This window comes from Scyliorhinus torazame, chromosome 8 (genome assembly GCF_047496885.1).
Source record: "Scyliorhinus torazame isolate Kashiwa2021f chromosome 8, sScyTor2.1, whole genome shotgun sequence".
In the NCBI taxonomy this organism is placed as follows: domain Eukaryota; kingdom Metazoa; phylum Chordata; class Chondrichthyes; order Carcharhiniformes; family Scyliorhinidae; genus Scyliorhinus; species Scyliorhinus torazame.
The window spans coordinates 110,779,493-110,798,940 of NC_092714.1; the positions used below are offsets into that span (position 1 = coordinate 110,779,493).

Consider the following 19,448-nt stretch of genomic DNA (forward strand, 5'->3'; position numbering starts at 1 on the left):
CATAGATCTCTGAAGGCAGAAGGGCAGGTTAATAGGGTGGTGAAAAAGGCATATGGGACACTCGCTTTTATCCATCGGGACATAGATTACAGAAGTAGGGAGGTCATGATGGAGCTGTATAGACATTTGGTGAGGCCACAGTTGGAGTACTGTGTGCAATTCTCATCGGCACATTTTAGGAAGGATGTAATTACACTGGAGGGGGCGCAGAGACGATTCAACAGAATGTTGCCTGGGATGGAACATTTAAGTTATGAAGAGAGGTTGGATTGGCTTGGCTTGTTGTGCTGTTACCTGCACATATCATGGAAATGGGTCATTTTTCTACTTTAAAACATACTAATATATTGCAGTATTTTTATTGGTTTGCCTTGATTCCAGAAAATAAATACTTATATTCGCTCTACCCTTCACCTCTGTCTTTCTTTCTGTCTCCTCTCTCTGTCTGTCTCACTCTCACCCTGTCTCTTTCTCTTATTTACAGCTCCCAACTTTTTCAACAGGCTTAGCAGTTTGGAGTAATGCTTTTCTTTATGATCCATATATATGCACTAAAATGTCTATGGTCTGCTCTGAATTTTAATTTTGAATGGTGTGAAGAGAAATGTTCCATATAACCATCATTTTCTCAATTGACTAAATGAGTAGAATGTTGACTACTTTGCAATCAGCTAGGAATCCTGCCTGATAGAAATATTATGGTTTATTATTATGGTTCATCTTGCATGTTGCATTGCAATTCTAGGAACACATTAACTGCAACCGATCTGAAATATATTTTTTCAACTTTTATTTAAAAATGTAAATGTTCCCAGGCCAGCTCCCTGGACGAACTTTAATATTGGTAAAGCAAAATGTCCCCAGCAGTTAGCAGGGCTTTGCATTCCCCCGATCTGAGGATAGTGCGGACTGGCAGTCTAACTCAATGCTGCCAACTCGCAGTGTGACTATAGATATGTTGCTGCAGCCAGAAATCAGGTTCACCTTTATCAATGTACCGTGGCCCTGTGACTGACTGCAGCATTCTTTAATAGGGAGTCTCAGCATGGAGCTGCATTGGTGACATCAGGCTATCCATGCTGCGAATCACGTTAAAGGATTTTCACAGAGCCCTAAACGGAAAACTAAAAGCAGCAAAATAAAATCACTTTTTGTTTACATTGAGCAAGTTAAAAATCATGGGCGTCATTCTCCGACCCCCCACCGGATCGGAGAATGGCCGTTGGCCGCCGTGAATCCCACCCCCGCCAGATTGGGCGGGGGCGGGAATCGGGCCGCGCCGGTTGGCGGGACCCCCCGCTCAATTCTCCGGCCCGAATGGGCCGAAGTCCCGCCCAGAAATTGCCTGTCCCGCCGGCGTAAATCAAAGCTGGTATTTACCGGCGGGACCAGGCGGCGTGGGCGGGCTCCGGGGGGTGCCCCCACGGTGGCCTGGCCCGCGATCGGGGCCCACCGATCCGCAGGCGGGCCTGTGCCGTGGGGGCACTCTTTCCCTTCCGCCTCCGCCACGGCCTTTGGGCAAGCGCGATGCCCGTCTGATTGGCGCCGTTTTTGGCGCCAGTCGGCGGACATCGCGCCGTCGGGGGAGAATTTCGCCCCATGACTTTACCTTTTAAAAGTTCTTAAATTAATTTTTAAAATTGGCTTAAAAATCTACTAATTAATCATTTAACAGCATTCCACAATCATTATTTTTTTCAGGACTAATTATTTTCTTCATCAAATATCATTCTCCAGTCCCCCAGCCGTGTGTTTCTTGACCATTTATCTTCCAGCCGCTTGTCAATGGGATTTCCCATTGTAATAACCACCCTACGTGGCTGGGAAACCCAAGGGCAGGGGTGCGCTGCCGGCTAGAAAAGTGAATCGTAACAACCAGAGAAATACGGCCCACATTATCGGCAAAACTCAGTTAGCCCTGAGTGAACGAGATGTAACTTTTTAAGGAGTTTCAAACAATGGTGTGCGGAAGGGAAAGTTGAAATTCTCATTGATATCAGTGATTGCTAGCTCTGGGGAGTCGACAACACAACCTTTGGAGTGTCTGACTGCAGCTTGAAGATTCCATGCTAACCTGTAAAAATCTCCCATCCTGAGCACGAATAATGGCAAACATTGACAGTTCACTGCCAACTCTCTCCCTGCCCCTGTAAAACACAGCCCCCACTGTTCTACAAGGCCAAATTACCATTTCCTCTCAGCATCTTCTAAATACATCGAAAGTAAACTATTGTACTTTGTTTCCATTGTTGGTTTTACTTTTAGAACCATAGCTTTGAATAATGCATTCTGATTGAATTATTTTTAAGTGACATTTCTGCAGTGTTTACCACTTAGCATGATCATCTGCTTCAATAAAGTGTGTTCATTTACTTCAGTTTTGAGTTAGTCATTCATACGTTTTTCTCTTGCTGTTTAATTTTCTGTGTTTTGTCATTTCTTTGTGATTCATTGTGATTAAAGGTATTTCTACAATTTTTTATTGCATGCAAGGCCTTTTGTTTCTTTTATGGATCACAATGTAAGCAAACTCATCCATCCTACTCTACATCTGGAACCACCCTTTCCACAGAGCTAGAATGTGGCAAACTAATCCGGGAGGAGAGGCAATTGCGACAACAGTCCTCCATCCACACTGTTTAGACAAAGCAGTGAAAGGTTTGTGCATAATGTACCTACAATCAGTAAGAGGCAGTTGTACGCATTGTCTTTCAAGGGGAAAAATAAAGGGACATGGTTGACCAAGCAGTTGCACTAAATAAATCAGAGTTGATGTTCTTAAAGGGACTACTTTAGCACCCAAATTAAGTCTTCCCAGATAATTTGCTCCAATCAAAAACTTCTTTGTAATCAGACATCATTACAATCCTGATTTGTTCTTAGAACAGTGCAGAAGGAGGCTATTCAGCCCATTGAGTCTGCCCCAATGTTCCTAAAGAGCACCCTATCAAAGCCCACTTCCTCGTGCTATCCCTTTAACCCTGTGCATTGATCATGGCCAATCCACCAAACCTGCACATCTTTAGACTGTGGGAAGAAACCAGAGCACCTGGAGGAAACCCACGCACACATGGGGAGAACAAGAAAACTCCACACAGAGACAGTCACCCAAGGCCGGAACCAAAACCGGGTCCCAGGCGCTGTGAGACGGCAGTGCTAACAATTGTGACACCGTGCCGCGGTTAACGTAGTCAATGTGAATTGGGGTAATTCCATTTTAACCAGAGCAGTCTGATTAATATATTTCAACTATATATATTTTTTTGCAAACAGGTAGATGGATAGGAAAATATAAATTGCAATTATCATAGATTCAAAGTGCACACAGTATGAAACCATTTAGCTCATCATGTCAGAGTCATATACGGCACAGATGGAGACAATTTGGTCCATCCACTCCATCCTAACTCCCTATAGAGCGAACTAGTCAGCCCCACCCTATCCCCATACCCCTGCAAGTTTATTTCACTCAAGTGCCGACTTTCCAGCCGGTGGGCATGGCCACCATTTCCATATATTTTCTGCTGATCTACCACCATAATTACCAAGATTGATGAGGTGATCTCTTGAGGAAATTTCCAGTAAACATGTTTAACAAGTTGCCAGTTTACCCCATGGGCAATAACTAACTGCATGAACCATTTATTCAGTATCAGTACTTTCAACAAGGGTAGGTTTGAAAGGTTCAATTCCCGGCTTGGGTCTCTGTCTGTGCGGACTCTGCACGTTCTCCCCGTGTGTGCGTGGGTTTCCTCCGGGTGCTCCGGTTTCCTCCCACAGTCCAAAGATGCGCAGGTTCGGTGGATTGGCCATGCTAAATTGCCCTTAGTGTCCAAAAAGGTTAGGTGGGGTTACTGGGTTACGGGGATAGGGTGGTGCCGTGGGCTTAAGTAGGATGCTCTTTTCAAGGGCCAGTGTAGACTCGATGGGCCTAATGGCCTCCTTCTGCCCTGTAAATTCTATGATTCTATGCTACCACAAAGATCTATGTACATGAGCTCCAAAGTCCCTCTGTCCCTATATACTGTGCCATTACGTACATATTGCCGCTCCCTGTTCCTTCTGCGCCAAAATGCATCACCTCATACTTCTTTTCACTAAATTCCAAATGCCACTTATCTGCCCATTCTACCAGCTTATCTATGTCCTGTTTCAGTTGATTGGTATCATCCATACTGTTGTCACACCTCTAAGTTGAGTATCATCGACAAGTTTTGAAATTTTACTCTGTATTTGAATGTCCAAGTAATTTATTATACATCAAAAAAGCAGTGGTCCTAGCACTGGGGCGAAATTCTCCCCCAACGGCGCGATGTCCGCCGACTGGCGCCAAAAACGGTGCCAATCAGACGGGCATCGCGCCGGCCCAAAGGTGCGGAATGCTCCGCATCTTTGGCGGCCTAGCCCCAACATTGAGGGGCTAGGCCGACGCCGGAGGGATTTCCGCCCCGCCAGCTGGCGGAAATGGCGTTTGTTGCCCCGCCAGCTGGCGCGGAAATGCAGCGCATGCGCGGGAGTGTCAGCGGCCGCTGGCAGTTTCCCGCGCATGCGCAGTGGGGAAAGTCACTTCCAAGGGAAAGAGTGCCCCCACGGCACAGGCCCGCCCGCGGATCGGTGGGCCCCGATCGCGGGCCAGGCCACCGTGGGGGCACCCCCCGGGGTCAGATCACCCCGCGCTCCCCCCAGGACCCCGGAGCCCGCCCACGCCGCCTGGTCCCGCCGGTAAATACCAGGTTTGATTTAGCCGGTGGGACAGGCAATTTCTGGGCGGGACTTCGGCCCATCCGGGCCGGAGAATTGAGCGGGGGGTCCCGCCAACCGGCGCGGCCCGATTCCCGCCCCCGCCCAATCTCCGGTACCGGAGACTTCGGCGGGAGCGGGGGCGGGATTCACGGCGGCCAACGGCCATTCTCCGACCCGGCGGGGGGTCGGAGAATGACGCCCCTGATCCATGAGCAACATAACTGTCTGTCCTTATCCATCTTAACAATAATCATTTATCACGCCTCGCTGTTTTATGTCATTAAGCTAAATTATTATCCAAGCTGACACTGACCCTTCTATATCATAACCAATTTTGTTCAATAACATGTTTGTGACATTTCATAAAATCCATAGAGAGCATAATCTAACTGAAAATAAAAATCTGTTCTGGGCGGGATTAATGGAATGCTACAAGCACCGGAACGACCGCGTTATTTAATGGCACTCTGTTTACTTTTAGTGTCCCAGCGGGGAAGGCCCCTGCAAGGCTGCACTTAGCCGCATAGCCTGCATCGAGGAGTCCTGGCGAGCGGAGCTCCTCAGTGCAGGAAACCACCTATAATGGGGTCATCGAATCCCCCACCTCACATGGGCACAACACCCCGGGCTTAATCCCCGGCATGGGGAGAATGCCAGCCTGGCACCTTGGAACTGCCAGTCTGGCACCTTGGCAATGTCACTTTGGCACCCTGACAATGTCAGGCTGGCACCTAAGGTGCTCAGGTGGTATCAGGAGTGCCAGAGTGCCACCCTGCTGGAGAACGACCACCTGGCTTCTAATCAACTGGGAGACCCGCAAGGTACCATTCTGCCTGGTCCCGCTTGTGGGGACCAGTATTGAATGGCATCCAGCTTGGGCTCCTCGGCGAGGCTGATAGATGCCAGGTGGCCGTTCGATCTGGCACCAGCCCGGCTAAGTGGGTTCTTAAACTCACTTAGCCATACAAGACTTGGTCCTGCCTATTGTGGGTGGGACCCTGATCGTGACGTCTCTCGAGATCTGGTTAGATCTTGCAAGGTGTAATGGCTGTCGGGAATCCTGGGGGAGGCCTCTCCCGTGATCTACAGGTCATGTCCTGTACCGGTTCCAGCGAGATGTGGCCTGTAGACCTCACCCATAGAGTCCATCCACTGCATTCCTTCCATCAACCTTCTCGGGTACAACATCAAGATATTCAATTAGATTAGCCAAACACAATCTGCCTTTTACAAATCCATGCTGCCTCTTCTCAATTAATTCAAACTTCTCCAAATGCCTGTTGACTTTTCGCCTTGATTATTGTTTCTAAAACTTTTCCCACCAGTAATGTTAAACTAACGGGCCTTCAGTTATGAGGACTGTCCTTCAACCCTTTCTTGAACATGGATGTCACATGAGCCAATCTCCAATCTCCTGGCATCACCTTAAATCTCGGCAAGATTGGTAGATTTATAATAATAATAATCTTTATTGTCACAAGTAGGCTTACATTAACACTGCAATCAAAGTTACTGTGAAAAGCCCTGAGTCACCACATTCACTGTTCTTGTACAGGGAGGGAGGATTTAGAATGTCTAAATTACCTAACAGTACGTCTTTTGGGACTTGTGGGAGGAAACCGGAGCGCCCGGAGTAAACCCAGACACAGGGAGAAGATGTATTTATGCTGTCTCCATTCTCACTTTCTTTAGTAACCTGGGATGCAAACCATTTGATTTAGGCAGCGTATTCACTCTTAAGCATAGCCAGCCTTTTCAGTATATCCTTCCAATCAATTTTTATCCCATTACCTCTACCATCTCAGGGCAGCACGGTAGCATAGTGGTTAGCACTGTGGCTTCACAGAGCCAGGGTCCTAGGTTCGATTCCCTGCTGGGTCACTGTCTGTGCGGAGTCTGCACATTCTCCCAGTGTCCGCATGGGTTTCCTCCCACAGTCCAAAGATGTGCAGGTTAGGTGGATTGGCCATGCTAAATTGCCCTTATGTCCAAAAAAGGTTAAGAGAGGTTATTGGGTTAGGGGGATAGGGTGGAGGTGAGGGCTTAAGTGGGTCGGTGCAGTTTAGCCTTGTTCTGTGATTTTAAGGATATATCACCCCCTGAATAGGACCCCTCCACCTTTTACAACCATGCCGCTAGAAGTTTATTGGGTTCCATTCAATTCCCCTATTTCCTTTATGCCGGTCTCATTTTTCTCTTCACTTCCCCTCTCAACATTTGTCTTTGGCCTGGTTCTCGCTTGCAGAATTCTCTGAAATGAAAAATGCTATCTCTGTTTTGTTATTTTCTCTATCTCCCACATAATCTAAGGATCCTTGGCTTTGGTTCCCTTGCCTGTAGAGAGCAAAAATCTAATTTTAAAATTTATATTAAACATCCCTATACCTTGGAGCCATGATCCAAAATGTGTCCCATTCAGAGCTGATGCTTCAGCTGAGTATCGCTCTGTTCCTGGCCAATGGGCAGAATTAAGTTTCCCCTTAACCTCACCCTGTCTGATGAAATTGTACATGCTGATGAGCTTGAGTAGCGATGTGCATGCAACCAATATTTTAACAGATTTCCACTGCTGCCTTGTAACATGGTGCCATATGAAATCTCATGAGCAGGCATTTTATCTCACAGACCTTCTGATATTAATGTCTATCACAGTTAAATATTTTCAGCCCAAGCAATCCTTGGGGCAGAGTCCTAAAACAATCATCATGCGCTAATATATTTCTATGGCTTCTCTAGACTGCAGTATGGAGAGAGTCACATCTTGTTGAAGTACACTGTAGAATGAATCTATTCTGTGTATGTAGTCTTCTGAATCAGTTTGACTCAGATGTATTTGGTTTATCTAATATGAATGGTATGAGTAGCTTTGAAAACCATTTTTGGAGTCGGCTCCAAGGTAATCTCTTCCCTACTTACCTCTAGCTGCCATTACAACAGTGATTACACTTCAAAATATGTAATTGGCTGTAAAGTGCTTTGGAATGTTTTAAGGTCATGAAAGAGGCTGATTTAATTAGGAAACTTCAAGGGCGGGATTCTCCCCTACCCGGTGGGGCGTGGGGTCCCAGCGGGACGGAGTGGCGTGAACCACTCCGGCATCGGGCCGCCCCAAAGGTGCGGAATCCTCCGCACCTTGAGGGGCTAGGCCCGCCCTGGAACAGTTTGCGCCCCGCCGGCCGGCGGGAAAGGGGCTTGGCGCCACGTCAACCGGCGCCGAAGGGCCACCGCCGACTGGTGCGAGTCGGCGCATGCGCAGGGGTGCCAGTGTGTGCTGGCGTCATCCCTGCGCATGCGCAGAGGGCTTCGCTTCTGCACCGGGAATGGCGGAGGACCACAGCCTCCGGTGCGGAACAATAGAGTGCCCCCTCGGCACAGGCCCGCCCGCGGATCTGTGGGCCCTGATCGCGGGCCAGTCCACCATAGGGGCAACTCCTGGGGCCGGAACCCCCTGCGCCCCACCAAGAACCCCGGAGCCCGCCCGCGCCGCCAGGTCCTGCGGGAAGGGACCTACTCCAATGTATGCCGGCGGGACCAGCAACAGACGGGCGGGACTTCGGGCCATCGCGGGCCGGAGATTTGGGCAGCCCCGGCGCCCATTGAGTCGCGCCGGACCTCGCCATTCTCCGAGGTGGGCGGAGCGACTCACGCTGGGCCGGTTTATGGGGGGCGGGAGAATTAGGAGGATGGCGGGGGCGGGATTCACGCCGACCCTCGGAGATTCTCCCACCCGGCGGGGGGGGGTCGGAGAATCCCGCCCTAAATCTTTTGTGAATGAATGTGTTAGGAGAATTTGTCATTTTATGGTTGAATGCACTGCATGCCAGCCACTCATACCCATACGTATTAGATAAACTGCTGGTGCCACCCGGCACCTGGATTGCCTCCGGTCGGTTGATGTTGAATTTCGTTCAGCTTTCAATTGAAACTTCTCCCTTCTATTTCAGCAGTGTCTGGGCTGCACAAACCAACTCCCTCACGATGCAATTTTGAATGGAATACATAGAAAATCTAGGACCAAAATCTATTCTTGTATTGAGCCTTGTTTGCCCACTCAAATAATGGGTTTTAAACATTCAACTAGAAATCCTTCTCTTCTAGAAGTAACATTTGTTGATTTTTGTCAGACTTTCTGGTGGTAACTCTGGCAAAGGTCATCACTATCCTCCCCAATGTTTCCAGCCTTGAGTGGCTGACTGTGCCTGTTGCGTCATTTGAGATTAATACTATTTCCATCAAAGTGTTGCATTCAACATTTTTTGTGGCTCTGATGCATGCACCTTTAACCCTTTAAGTTTCGTAATGATTATTGCTAACCTGAGAAGACAGATATAGAAGTCAGTGAACCATTTTAACCTTTGTATTCTTAAAAGGGTCAGGAATAGCAACTCAAAGACAATTAAACATCAATGTTCCACTTCAACTGCAGGTTATTGTCTTGTATCCCCAAAACATTCCCCCCATCAAAATGATGGTGCTAAAAAGAGGATAAAATGGTATCATTCTATTCACTTGATGGATTGAAGTCATCCAGGAAGCAATTTGTTCTTTCGTTTTATGATTTTTTTTGGCTTTTCAAGCATTACTTTTTGAACCAGTATTTTGTTCAAAATCAGGTGATGCAAAATTATACATGTAGGCCAGACTGGGTAAGGATGGCAGATTTCCTTTTAATTCCAGGTGCGAAATTCTCCAGAAACGGCGCGATGTCCGCCGACTGGCGCCCAAAACGGCGCAAATCAGTCGAGCATTGCGCCGCCCCAAAGGTGCGGAATGCTCCGCATCTTTGGGGGCCGAGCCCCAACCTTAAGGGGCTAGGTCGGCGCCGGATGAATTTCCGCCCGGCCAGCTGGCGGAAAAGGCCTTTGGTGCCCCGCCAGCTGGCGCGGAAATGACATCTCCGGGCGGCGCATGCGCGGGAGCGTTAGCGGCCGCTGACGGCATTCTCGCGCATGCGCAGTGGAGGGAGTCTCTTCCGCCTCCACCATGGTCTGGGACGTGAATGGACGGCACCGTGGTCCTGAGGGTACAACCCATGAGCAGCTGGGCTGGCGACAGGCCAGTGGACAGTGGGGCCGAACGATAGGCCAGCAAGGCAAGGTAGAAGTCGGATCCTGCATCGGCAGCCTTGCAGAGGAGCCGTCTGACGATGTGGATGCTCTTTTCTACTTTGCCATTGGATTGGAGGTGCAGGGGACCTGCTGGCAAAGTTGGACCATTCCTGGCTCACGAAGCAGGGGCCATTGTCTGACATCACAGTGAGTGGGATGCCGTGACAAGCAAAGGTCTCCTTGCAGGCACGGATGACCGCTGATGATGTGTTCCCGTGCAGGCGTACGACCTCCGGGTAGTTCGAAAAATAGTCTACAATCAGAACATAGTCCCTGCCGAGCGCATGGAACAGGTCAACGCCTACCTTAGACCAAGTGGACGTGACCAACTCATGGGGCTATAGGGTCTCACGTGGTTGGAACCGCTGACAGGTGGGGCAGTTGAGCACTGTGTTGGCGATGTCCTCATTGTGCCGGGCCAGAACACAGCCTCTGGGCCCTCCGTTGGCACTTCTCCACGCCAAGGTGACCCTCGTGTAGCTGTTCCAAAACGAGCTGGCGCATGCTGTGCGGGATCACGATGTGGTCCAGCTTCAGGAGGACACCATTTTCTACCGCCAGATCGTCTCTGATATTGTAGAACTGTGGGCATTGGCCCTTGAGCCACCCGTCCATCATGTGGCGCATGACACGCTGTAGTAGGAGGTCAGCCGCAGTCTCGCGGCGAATGTGGATAAGGCGTTCAACCGTGGCCGGCAGATTGGAGGCCGTGAAGGCCACATGGGCATCAACCTGGCAGACGAACCCCTCTGGGTCACACGGGGTGTTGACTGCCCTGGACAGAGCGTCGGCTATGATCAGGTCCTTGCCTGGGGTTTATAGGAGTTGGAAATCGTACCGCCGGAGTTTAAGCAGAATGCGCTGGAGGCGAGGGGTCATATCATTCAGGTCTTTTTGTATAATTTTGACCAGCGGGCGATGGTCGGTCTCGACAGTGAATTGGGGGAGGCCGTACACGTAATCATGAAATTTGTCGATCCCTGTCAACAGGTCCAGGCACTCCTTTTCGATCTGCGCATAGCGCTGTTCCGTGGGGGTCATGGCACGTAACGCATATGCAACGGGGCCCATAATGAGGCCTCATCGCGTTGCAGGAGCACCGCCCCAATGCCGGATTGACTGGCATCCGTTGAAATTTTTGTTTCCTTCGTGGGATTAAAAAATGCCAATACCGGGGCCGTGGTAAGCTTGGTCTTAAGCTCCTCCCATTCGCGTTCGTGGGCGGGAAGCCATTGGAAGTCTGTCGTCTTCCTGACCAGGTTCCGGAGAGCTGTGGTATGGGAGGCGAGGTTGGGGATGAACTTCCCCAGGAAGTTGACCATGCCCAAAAATCAGAGGACCACCTTCCTATCCGCTGGTTTCTGCATGGCCATGATGGCTGCCACCTTGTTCGCATCTGGCCACACGCCCAACCGGGAGATGTGGTCCCCTAGGAACTTGAGTTCCGTCTGGCCGAAGGAACATTTGGCTCTGTGGAGGCGAAGGCCTTGGTCCCGTATTCGTTTGAAAACGCACTGGAGGCGACTGATATGCTCCTAATGATGATATGGACCAAATGATGATGTCGTCAACATAGACGTGCACACCCTCAATGCCCTCCATCATTTGCTCCATGATCCGGTGGAATACTTCTGATGCCGATATAATCACAAACAGCATCCTGTTGTAGCAGTATCTACCAAACGGGGTATTAAAGGTACACAGCTTTCTGCTAGACCTGTCTAGTTGAATTTGCCAGAATGCTTTTGAGGTGTCAAGTTTGGTGAAGATGTTGGCCCGAGCCATCTCGCACATGATCTCCTCGCGCTTGGGGATAGGGTAATGCTCCCTCATTATGTTGCGATTCAGATCCTTTGGGTCAATGCAGTTCCGGAGCTCGCCGGAAGGCTTCTTTACGCACACCATGGAACTGGCCCAGTCGGTTGGTTCTGTCACTCTGGAGAGCACTCCTTGGTCCTGGAGGTCCTGCAGCTGCTGCTTGAGGCAGTCCTTGAGGGGTGCTGGGACTCTGCAAGGTGCATGAACCACAGGCGTGGCCTCTTGTTTGAGCAGGATTTTGTAAGTGTATGGAAGCGTACCCATGCCTTCGAAAACGTTGCGGTGCTGGTCGATGATGGCATTGAGTTGCGCCCTGAAGTCCGCATCCTGGAAGGCAGACGTGTCCTCTGCCCAAGGGTCTGAAAGGCTGACCACGCTAGGAGATTAGCGGAAGCCCCAGTGTCCAGGCGGAATCGTATCTGGGATCTGTTGACCGTCAGGGTGGCACACCACTCATCGTCTGGATCAGTGCTGTGCACCGACAGCGGCTGGTGGTTTTGATTTGGGGACAGCCTGTTCTTTGTTATAACGGCGACTCGAAAAGGCTCCCTCGGGTCCTCGGTGTCACTGGTCTGCGGGAAGTCGGAATCGGACTCGGTGAACGTGGGTTGAATTGCCCGAACGTTCCTGCGAGGCTGGCCGAAGCGATGCGAATTGGCAGGCTGAGCTGCAGCCAGCAGGCAGCATAGTGGCCAAGTCTGCCACATCGTAGGCATTGTTGCGATTTTGCAGGACATTGCCGCTTTAAATGGGCGGAGCCACAGTTGCCGCACGTCGTGACGTCAGTACGCTTGTTGTGCCACCGCGCATGCGCGGTGCGGTCCCCGCACCACGTTCCACGTCACCGTCCCCACGTTTGCCGCGTACAAGCGCGGGAGGCCGTGAAATGCGTGCAAAATGGCCGCCCTCATCCAGGCTGCAGCCTTGGAGGTGTTCAATTGTTTGGACCTGTTCCGCCTCGTGGGGACCTTGCCGCGCCGTTTCAGCCGCCTGTATGTGGGAGTACCGGCTGGTGGCATTTTCATGCAGGACACAGGTCTCGATGGCAGTCGCTAGAGTGAGTTGCTTAACTTTGAGGAGCTGCTGACGCAGGGGGTCCGACAGAACACCAAATACGATCAGGTCGCGTATCATGGAGTCGGAGGTGGGCCCGTAGCCGCAGGACTGCGCAAGGATGCGGAGGTGTGTTAAAAAGGATTGGAAAGACTCGTCCTTACCCTGCAAGCACTGCTGGAACAGGTATCATTCAAAGCTTTCATTGACCTCTATGCTGAAGTGGGTATAGAATTTGAGGAGAACCGTCTTGTACTTTGTCTTGTCCTCGTCGTCTGCGAATGTGAGGGAGTTGAAGTTGTGGATGGCATGTTGCAGGGCCGTGGAGAGAAGCAGAGCAATCTTCCTGGTGTCCGAGGTGTTCTCCCTGTCCGTGGCTTCGAGGAACAGCTGGAAACGCTGTTTCAAAGTCTTCCAATTGACCCCGAGATTGCCGGCAATGCGGAGTGGCGGCGGCGGGTTGATGGTCTCCATACTTCAGGATGCCGGAATGCTGATTAGTTGCAGATGGGTCTCAGAAGTGCTAGTATGCAACCACTCCTTGTACCATGATGTGTTGGGTGTTCTGGATCACAAACAGGTCACCAACACTGGAAGTGGTGCAACTCTATTTTATTATAAAGTTAACTATATTAACATACTTGAACTGTGGGTAAATGCAATACCAGCTTTAACTGTTGGCCCTTGCCTAGTCCTAACCGGGTGATGCACTCAGCACATGGTGAATGTCTGTGTTGCAGGCTGTGAGCTCTGTGCTCCGAGCTGGCTGCTACTCGAATGAGTGGGAACTCTCCTGTCCCCTGTCTTTATAGTGCGTGTGCTCTCACTGGTGATTGGCTGCGGTGTTGTGTATGCTGATTGGTCCCACTGCATGTCCATCAGTTTGTGTGTATGTGTCTGCACCATAATATACTGGTGTATATTATGACAAGTAGCAGGTTAAAATATTTTTGTGGGATCAGGAGGATATCCACATACTTGAAAATGCTCAGATACTTTCCCCAATTGAGATTAGATACACTGGGCCATACCCCTCCAGTTTTGACTTCAATCCCTTTTTTTGAATAAGGAGACGACTTTGCCCTAATCCTCTGACAGACCTAAGAGACCTATTTAAATGATCTACAGGAGAACATTATAAGATTTCTATCATTTGTTTTCACACTGTAGGATAACGTAAACCAGCCATTTTTCACTCAAAAATTCTTTAATTTAACTACCACCTATCACTTTGTTAACTTGTTTAATTGTATCAACTAGAGAAAGGGTACATCCAACATTTGACATCGTTAAAAACAAAATAACATTTCTGTTCAGCGTTTCTGCAATGCCTTTGTCTTCATTTATAAATGTCCCCAAGTAATCCTGGAATAATTATATTTGTACCCTGACTGACCCTTGACTCCTAATGCAAACAAAAGTTGCTTTTCCCATTGTCATGCCCATTTTATACTATCCTCTTCTTTAGGTTAACTTGTCGCCACCTGATAGATATTTTAGTCAACATTAAAGAAAAAACCTGCACTTAATACCATACCTATTATGTCCTTGACTGCTTCACTACCAATTCATTGTTTTTCATGTGTAATCTCTGCTGTTATGTAAGGAAATGCAGCAGTCAATTTCTGTACAATGCAGGTCATCAAGTGAAATCATCCACCATATAGTCAGTTTTGTAGTTGCGGAATTATAGCCATTGGACCTGAATAATTTGCTGCTCCTATTTAAAAAGTGCCATGGGGTCCTTGCGAGCCATCTGAATAGCAAGGGAAGCCATCAATCTAACACCTCATCTGAAAGATGGCTGGCCCGATTTTAGCTGTTGTGCATGTGGGTGGGTTTTGAATAAGTTTAAATCTCACCAGCTTTTCTGACACTCCCTCAGTGTCTGAACTGGACCCTCCGCTTGCTCTATGGTCAATCCCCAGAATGATGTTCAGGCAACAAACTTCTGCTTCAGAAACACAAGTGCCACCACCCAAGCTAAGCATGTCATGGTGATATTAGCAAAATACGTTTATAAACCAACTATTTATTTAACTTTCAGAGATTCAAGTTTCAAACCTTTCCACAGGAATGCCAATTTTGATAGCTAACATTTTCTTATTGGGTTGTGTCCTTTCTCCTGAGAGAGACATTGTAATAAATGCACGGATAACCAGACCACCATCATTAGATTGAAAAAAAACATCAATACACTTTTGTACACTATGGCCTAGTAAAAAAGCAGTATGACTCAATTGTACTGATCTAAAGACAGGTTCCCAAAGTGATCTCCCACTGTACAACACATGTTTCCTCATACAACTTCATACATTGTCGAGTTTATGAAAAATAGGCCACTAACTTTAGCTTTTCATGGCAGATAAGGGCTTCTGTTGCAAGCACTCTCTGATTTTCATTATCTTCAGTTCTGCAGTTACACATGAATGAGAAATAACCAAAGATTCTGAAATATCTCAGTAATTAGTTAGGTATCTTCACTACAGAAATAGATAGGGACGAGTTGATGCGATGCCACTTGGTTAGTTCAATTCACCATTAAGAAGAAATGCCAGTTCTTCCCATCTAAGCTGGCGGAGGTTAAATAATACCGCACTGTTAATTTGCAATCTGCAATTATAATCATGGTTCAAATTCCCTGCAGTTGTAACTTTGCGGAAATAACATTTTTCTTTACTCCAAATATATTCCCAAAGTCACTGGTCTCTGATGGTTTTGTACCTGCTTGAGCAGTCTGACCATGTGATCCAGACACATCTAAGTGTATGTCATCGATCCTATCTGTGATTCTTTTGCCAAACCTGCCACATTCACCCTGAGAGACATCCATCATCTCACATATATATGAATACCGTAGTTATTCTGCAATGTCCCAGTAGTCATGGGCCCTACTTTATTCTTAGTTGGTTCCCTGCTGTTTGGATTTGCCTCCTTATCCGAAGTTATGTTGGCCATTTAAATCTACTCTGATACAAATCCTGTGTGCAAAAGAAGAATATAATTGGGGTATTGACGATAAGAAGTTAATGTTTTAAGTAATGTGATTATCTGAACATTTATTTTAGTAAAAAAGATTATAGTTGAATAAAAACGTATTCACCCACCGCTTGTAATTTCTACTCGCATTGCAATTTAATCTGCTTGTTTAGAGCAATCTAGTATACTGCAAGGCAAAATTCTCAACCATGTACCAGAATAAATCCAAGTTTTTTTAATCTGATGTTCATGGGGGGGGGGGGTTGGATTTTCTGCCATCTTGGTGAGATGGAACTTGCCAAAGGAGACCACCGTCTGTATTGCCCAAGCATGTCCCCTAGCGCTGTCAAATGTATCAGCTTCTGTTTACATGGAAATACTTTACTGCTGCGCCACCTTACTGTTCCAGGAGCATAGCACAAAATGGGTGGCTAACCAGTACGAGCAAGGCCACTAGGAGAGATTATAAAACAAATAGTGCTGTTCATTACTTCATTCCAAAACTACCTGTTTTTTCTTCACTCTGGGCTACTTCTTCTACACCTGGCAGAGCTTGCTCTGGGTCGTTCCCATAACAAAGACTGCTTTGGTACTGGCTGCATACAATGCAGACTGGGACCCCCACCAATATTCCTGCTAAGCTATGCACATGTACAGCTATCCAGCAGTCTGGAAAGTGACCCGTAGGCCATGCAACTGTGGTGATATACATCACTGTGTCAAAAGCATAACAAAACAGCAACGAAAAAAATGAAAGAGACAGGGCATTGAGAAAACCTGAACGTGCATAACAACAACATTTTAAAGGGAACTTTGCCGACCTCCCTGCTTCCACTGGATACAAGTATCCACTCAATTTCATCCAACTATTCAGAGACCTCTGTGTCTATGTGTCTGGAATGGGGTTTAATTTTCTGATTCAGAGGGGTACAAACTAAGCTAAGGCTCACTCCAGTAATACATTGTCATTAATAAATAATATTTTACATGAAATATAAGATTACCGGTCAACCTTCCGTGGCACTGTAGTTGGGGAGTTTTCCTGCAGTACCAGGCTGAGGAACACACACATCTGTGCCATCAGTGATGGTGCCAACTTGACAGGTAGCTTCCATTAAAAATATGGAGAAGGAAATTTATAATCAATGGGTTGACAGGAAGTGTATACAGATAAAATACTTGTAGTATTTTATATACTGATGCCCAGTACAAAGAATTTGTTTCTGCTCTTATTTCCCTAGTGCTTTACGTTCAGCACAGTGATTGAGGAGCTCCGTATTTCACTCAGATGTCACAAAAAACTGAACAAAAATTCCAGAACTAGAAGAAAATATGGGCTGTCAAGCATCCTCATGTGTCATCAAAGGCGAATTATACGAAAAGAGACAATAACATGAAGTCGGCAACTGTACTCTCAGCCGACGCTATCTGCAATCATACTGTTTACCCCATGGACAAGATTGAACTGCCTGACAGGAAACATAACGTTGGCATTGAGAGACACTTTATACTGATATTTTTTTCTAAATAATAGAATGAAGAAAATGTGAAAAATGTTGTGATCCATCTTTTTTTTTCATTTGCTAAAAGTGGGGTTGTCGCTGATAATGCCATAGAAAATGACACTGCAACCGAGAGCTTAGTTTCATGCAAATACTTCTGAGCACTAGAAGCCATTGTAGCACATTTCCTCGTGGTGCTTTAATGTTCAATTACATGAGTTTACTGAAGTATAAATAGTTAAACATAATAAAGATCACCACATTTTTCTCTTACCTAATCACCACCACCCCATTACAGCTGCTGCAGACTGTTGATGAAACAAGGTTTAACAATTTGAAATTATACCATTTCCTGCTGAGCTGACTCCACTTCTACAAGTCACTCTTCTACAAAATCTTGGAGCCACAGATCCTAGTTCTGCATCATGATGTTTGCTCAGTGCAATCTTCTCTTCTTTTTCACCCCAAGCAGAACGGTGTGAAAGTTCTCTGCCTTGGCCCTGGGATGTATGTCACCTCACAGATGGTTCCAGTGGTACATTGGAATTTACTTCATTTTGGGAACATGTAAACAATGTACAAGCAAAATTATACACTTGCTCAGCTACTCTGCTTAGTTAATGTTTCTTAAGTTCAGCTGCATAAGAGTTCAGAGGGATTAGGAATGACCGGTTTTGAATTTTGGCGTTTCTGCCATTTAAGTCTTGATTTAATCTGTTTTTACTTGTTTCCTGAATAAAAAAAACACACACAATGGCTTTTCAAACTGGTTGTGCTGTCTCCATATTTTTTTCAAGGATGAACTCAGGATCTTAGAATAATATAACAAATGAGGAGGCCATTTTGTTAAACAATGGCCAGTATTGGGAAGCCCGAATCATTTACAGGTTCAAATCTGAGGGAGCTGGTCAACTGTGGGCACCAATTGGACAATCTACAGCAATTTTCCAATAGTGGGAGAATAGGAAATCAGCTGGCTTTTACAATGAGTCAATCACTAGACACGAATGATGGGGAAAGGGAGGGGAGTTAGGGGTCCTGGAGTGGTGGAAGCACAGACCTGCAGCAGGAGAGTGCATCCTGGCCCCTCCCGTCACAAAAGATTCATGTCCTTCTGTGGGGTAGTGACTCACTGCCAGATAAAAATGGTTAGAATTTCCCACTCCCGGACGAAGGGTGGAGTTTTCCTCCTCCGTTGTGCATCATCGTGGGTGGGATGGGAATATTTTGGTTCTCCAACTTTTCACGCTCTGTAGGTAACGATGTCCGTCAGTGTTGGTCCAGAAAATCCGGCCTAATTTTGTGTGTCACGAGTGGGAGGTTTGAGTGGATTCCACTGTAGAGTGGGGCGGGAGAGCCCGTTGAATCATGCACTGCTCTCCTTATTAATTATGCAGATGCAAATTTTCTGTCGAGCCTCGTGGCAGGGCGGGCAGAAATATGTATGCCCCGGTGTTATGATTAGCTGCCATATTTAAAAGACATTGAGACAGTCATTCATTCATCGCAGGTCTTTAGGAGAAAAAACTGTTTAAGCGAAGGCAGCATGCTCTAGCCCCACTCTTCAGTGGTGCCTCCCTGGAGAATCACCTCAAAGTGATCAAGGAAAGACAGAACGTGCATTTTTCCAAAGGATGGCAGCAGGTGGACTACTCATCTCACCAGGGTGGTCAGCATCCCTGGGGTGCAAAAAAGGACAGTCATGCAGTGTAGGAAACAGATGAATGATCTCATCCATGCCACTATGGTAAGTGAACCTTCGACTGACTCCAAACTCACACCATTTAGTTTGTGATTCTGTCATTGGTATCACCGACAAGGCCAGCTTTAGTGTTGACCATCCCTGAATGCAGAGAGTGGCAGGGTGTCACATTACTGAACCACTGCAGTCCATGTGGGGGAGTTTAGGAAGACAATTTTGGGATTTTTTTACCCAGCTATAGCGAAGGCATAGCCATGGGGTGAGGAGTAGAAAGCAACTTGCAGGTGGTAGCAGTACGTCTGCTACCCATGAAGAAGACGACAATAACTTCACACCTGTACAGTCATCACAGCGTTCGCCTGCACCCTCCACTAACCCAGAGACATAGGGCGGTATTCCCCCCCACACTGGGCGGGAGAATCGCCGGGGCGGCGCGTGAATCGCGCCACGCCACTCCAACACCCGCTTGCGATTCTCCCATCCCCCCGAAACCAGCGCCGCGAGAATCGCGCAGGGCTGCTCGGAGAATCGCCGCAAACGGCG

General features: G+C 47.6%; 1 protein-coding gene across 1 annotated transcript in view; it reads left to right on the forward strand.

The window, feature by feature from the left end:
• The window catches only part of LOC140428037 (glutamate receptor ionotropic, kainate 1-like), a 547,961-nt gene extending 530,008 nt beyond the window's left edge, over positions 1-17,953 (forward strand). The window contains exon 17 of the mRNA XM_072514019.1: positions 16,943-17,953. Within this exon, the coding sequence (XP_072370120.1) occupies positions 16,943-17,098 (156 nt within the window). The 3' untranslated portion in view covers positions 17,099-17,953. The remainder of the gene's footprint in view (positions 1-16,942) is intronic.
• The last annotated feature ends 1,495 nt before the right edge of the window (positions 17,954-19,448 follow it).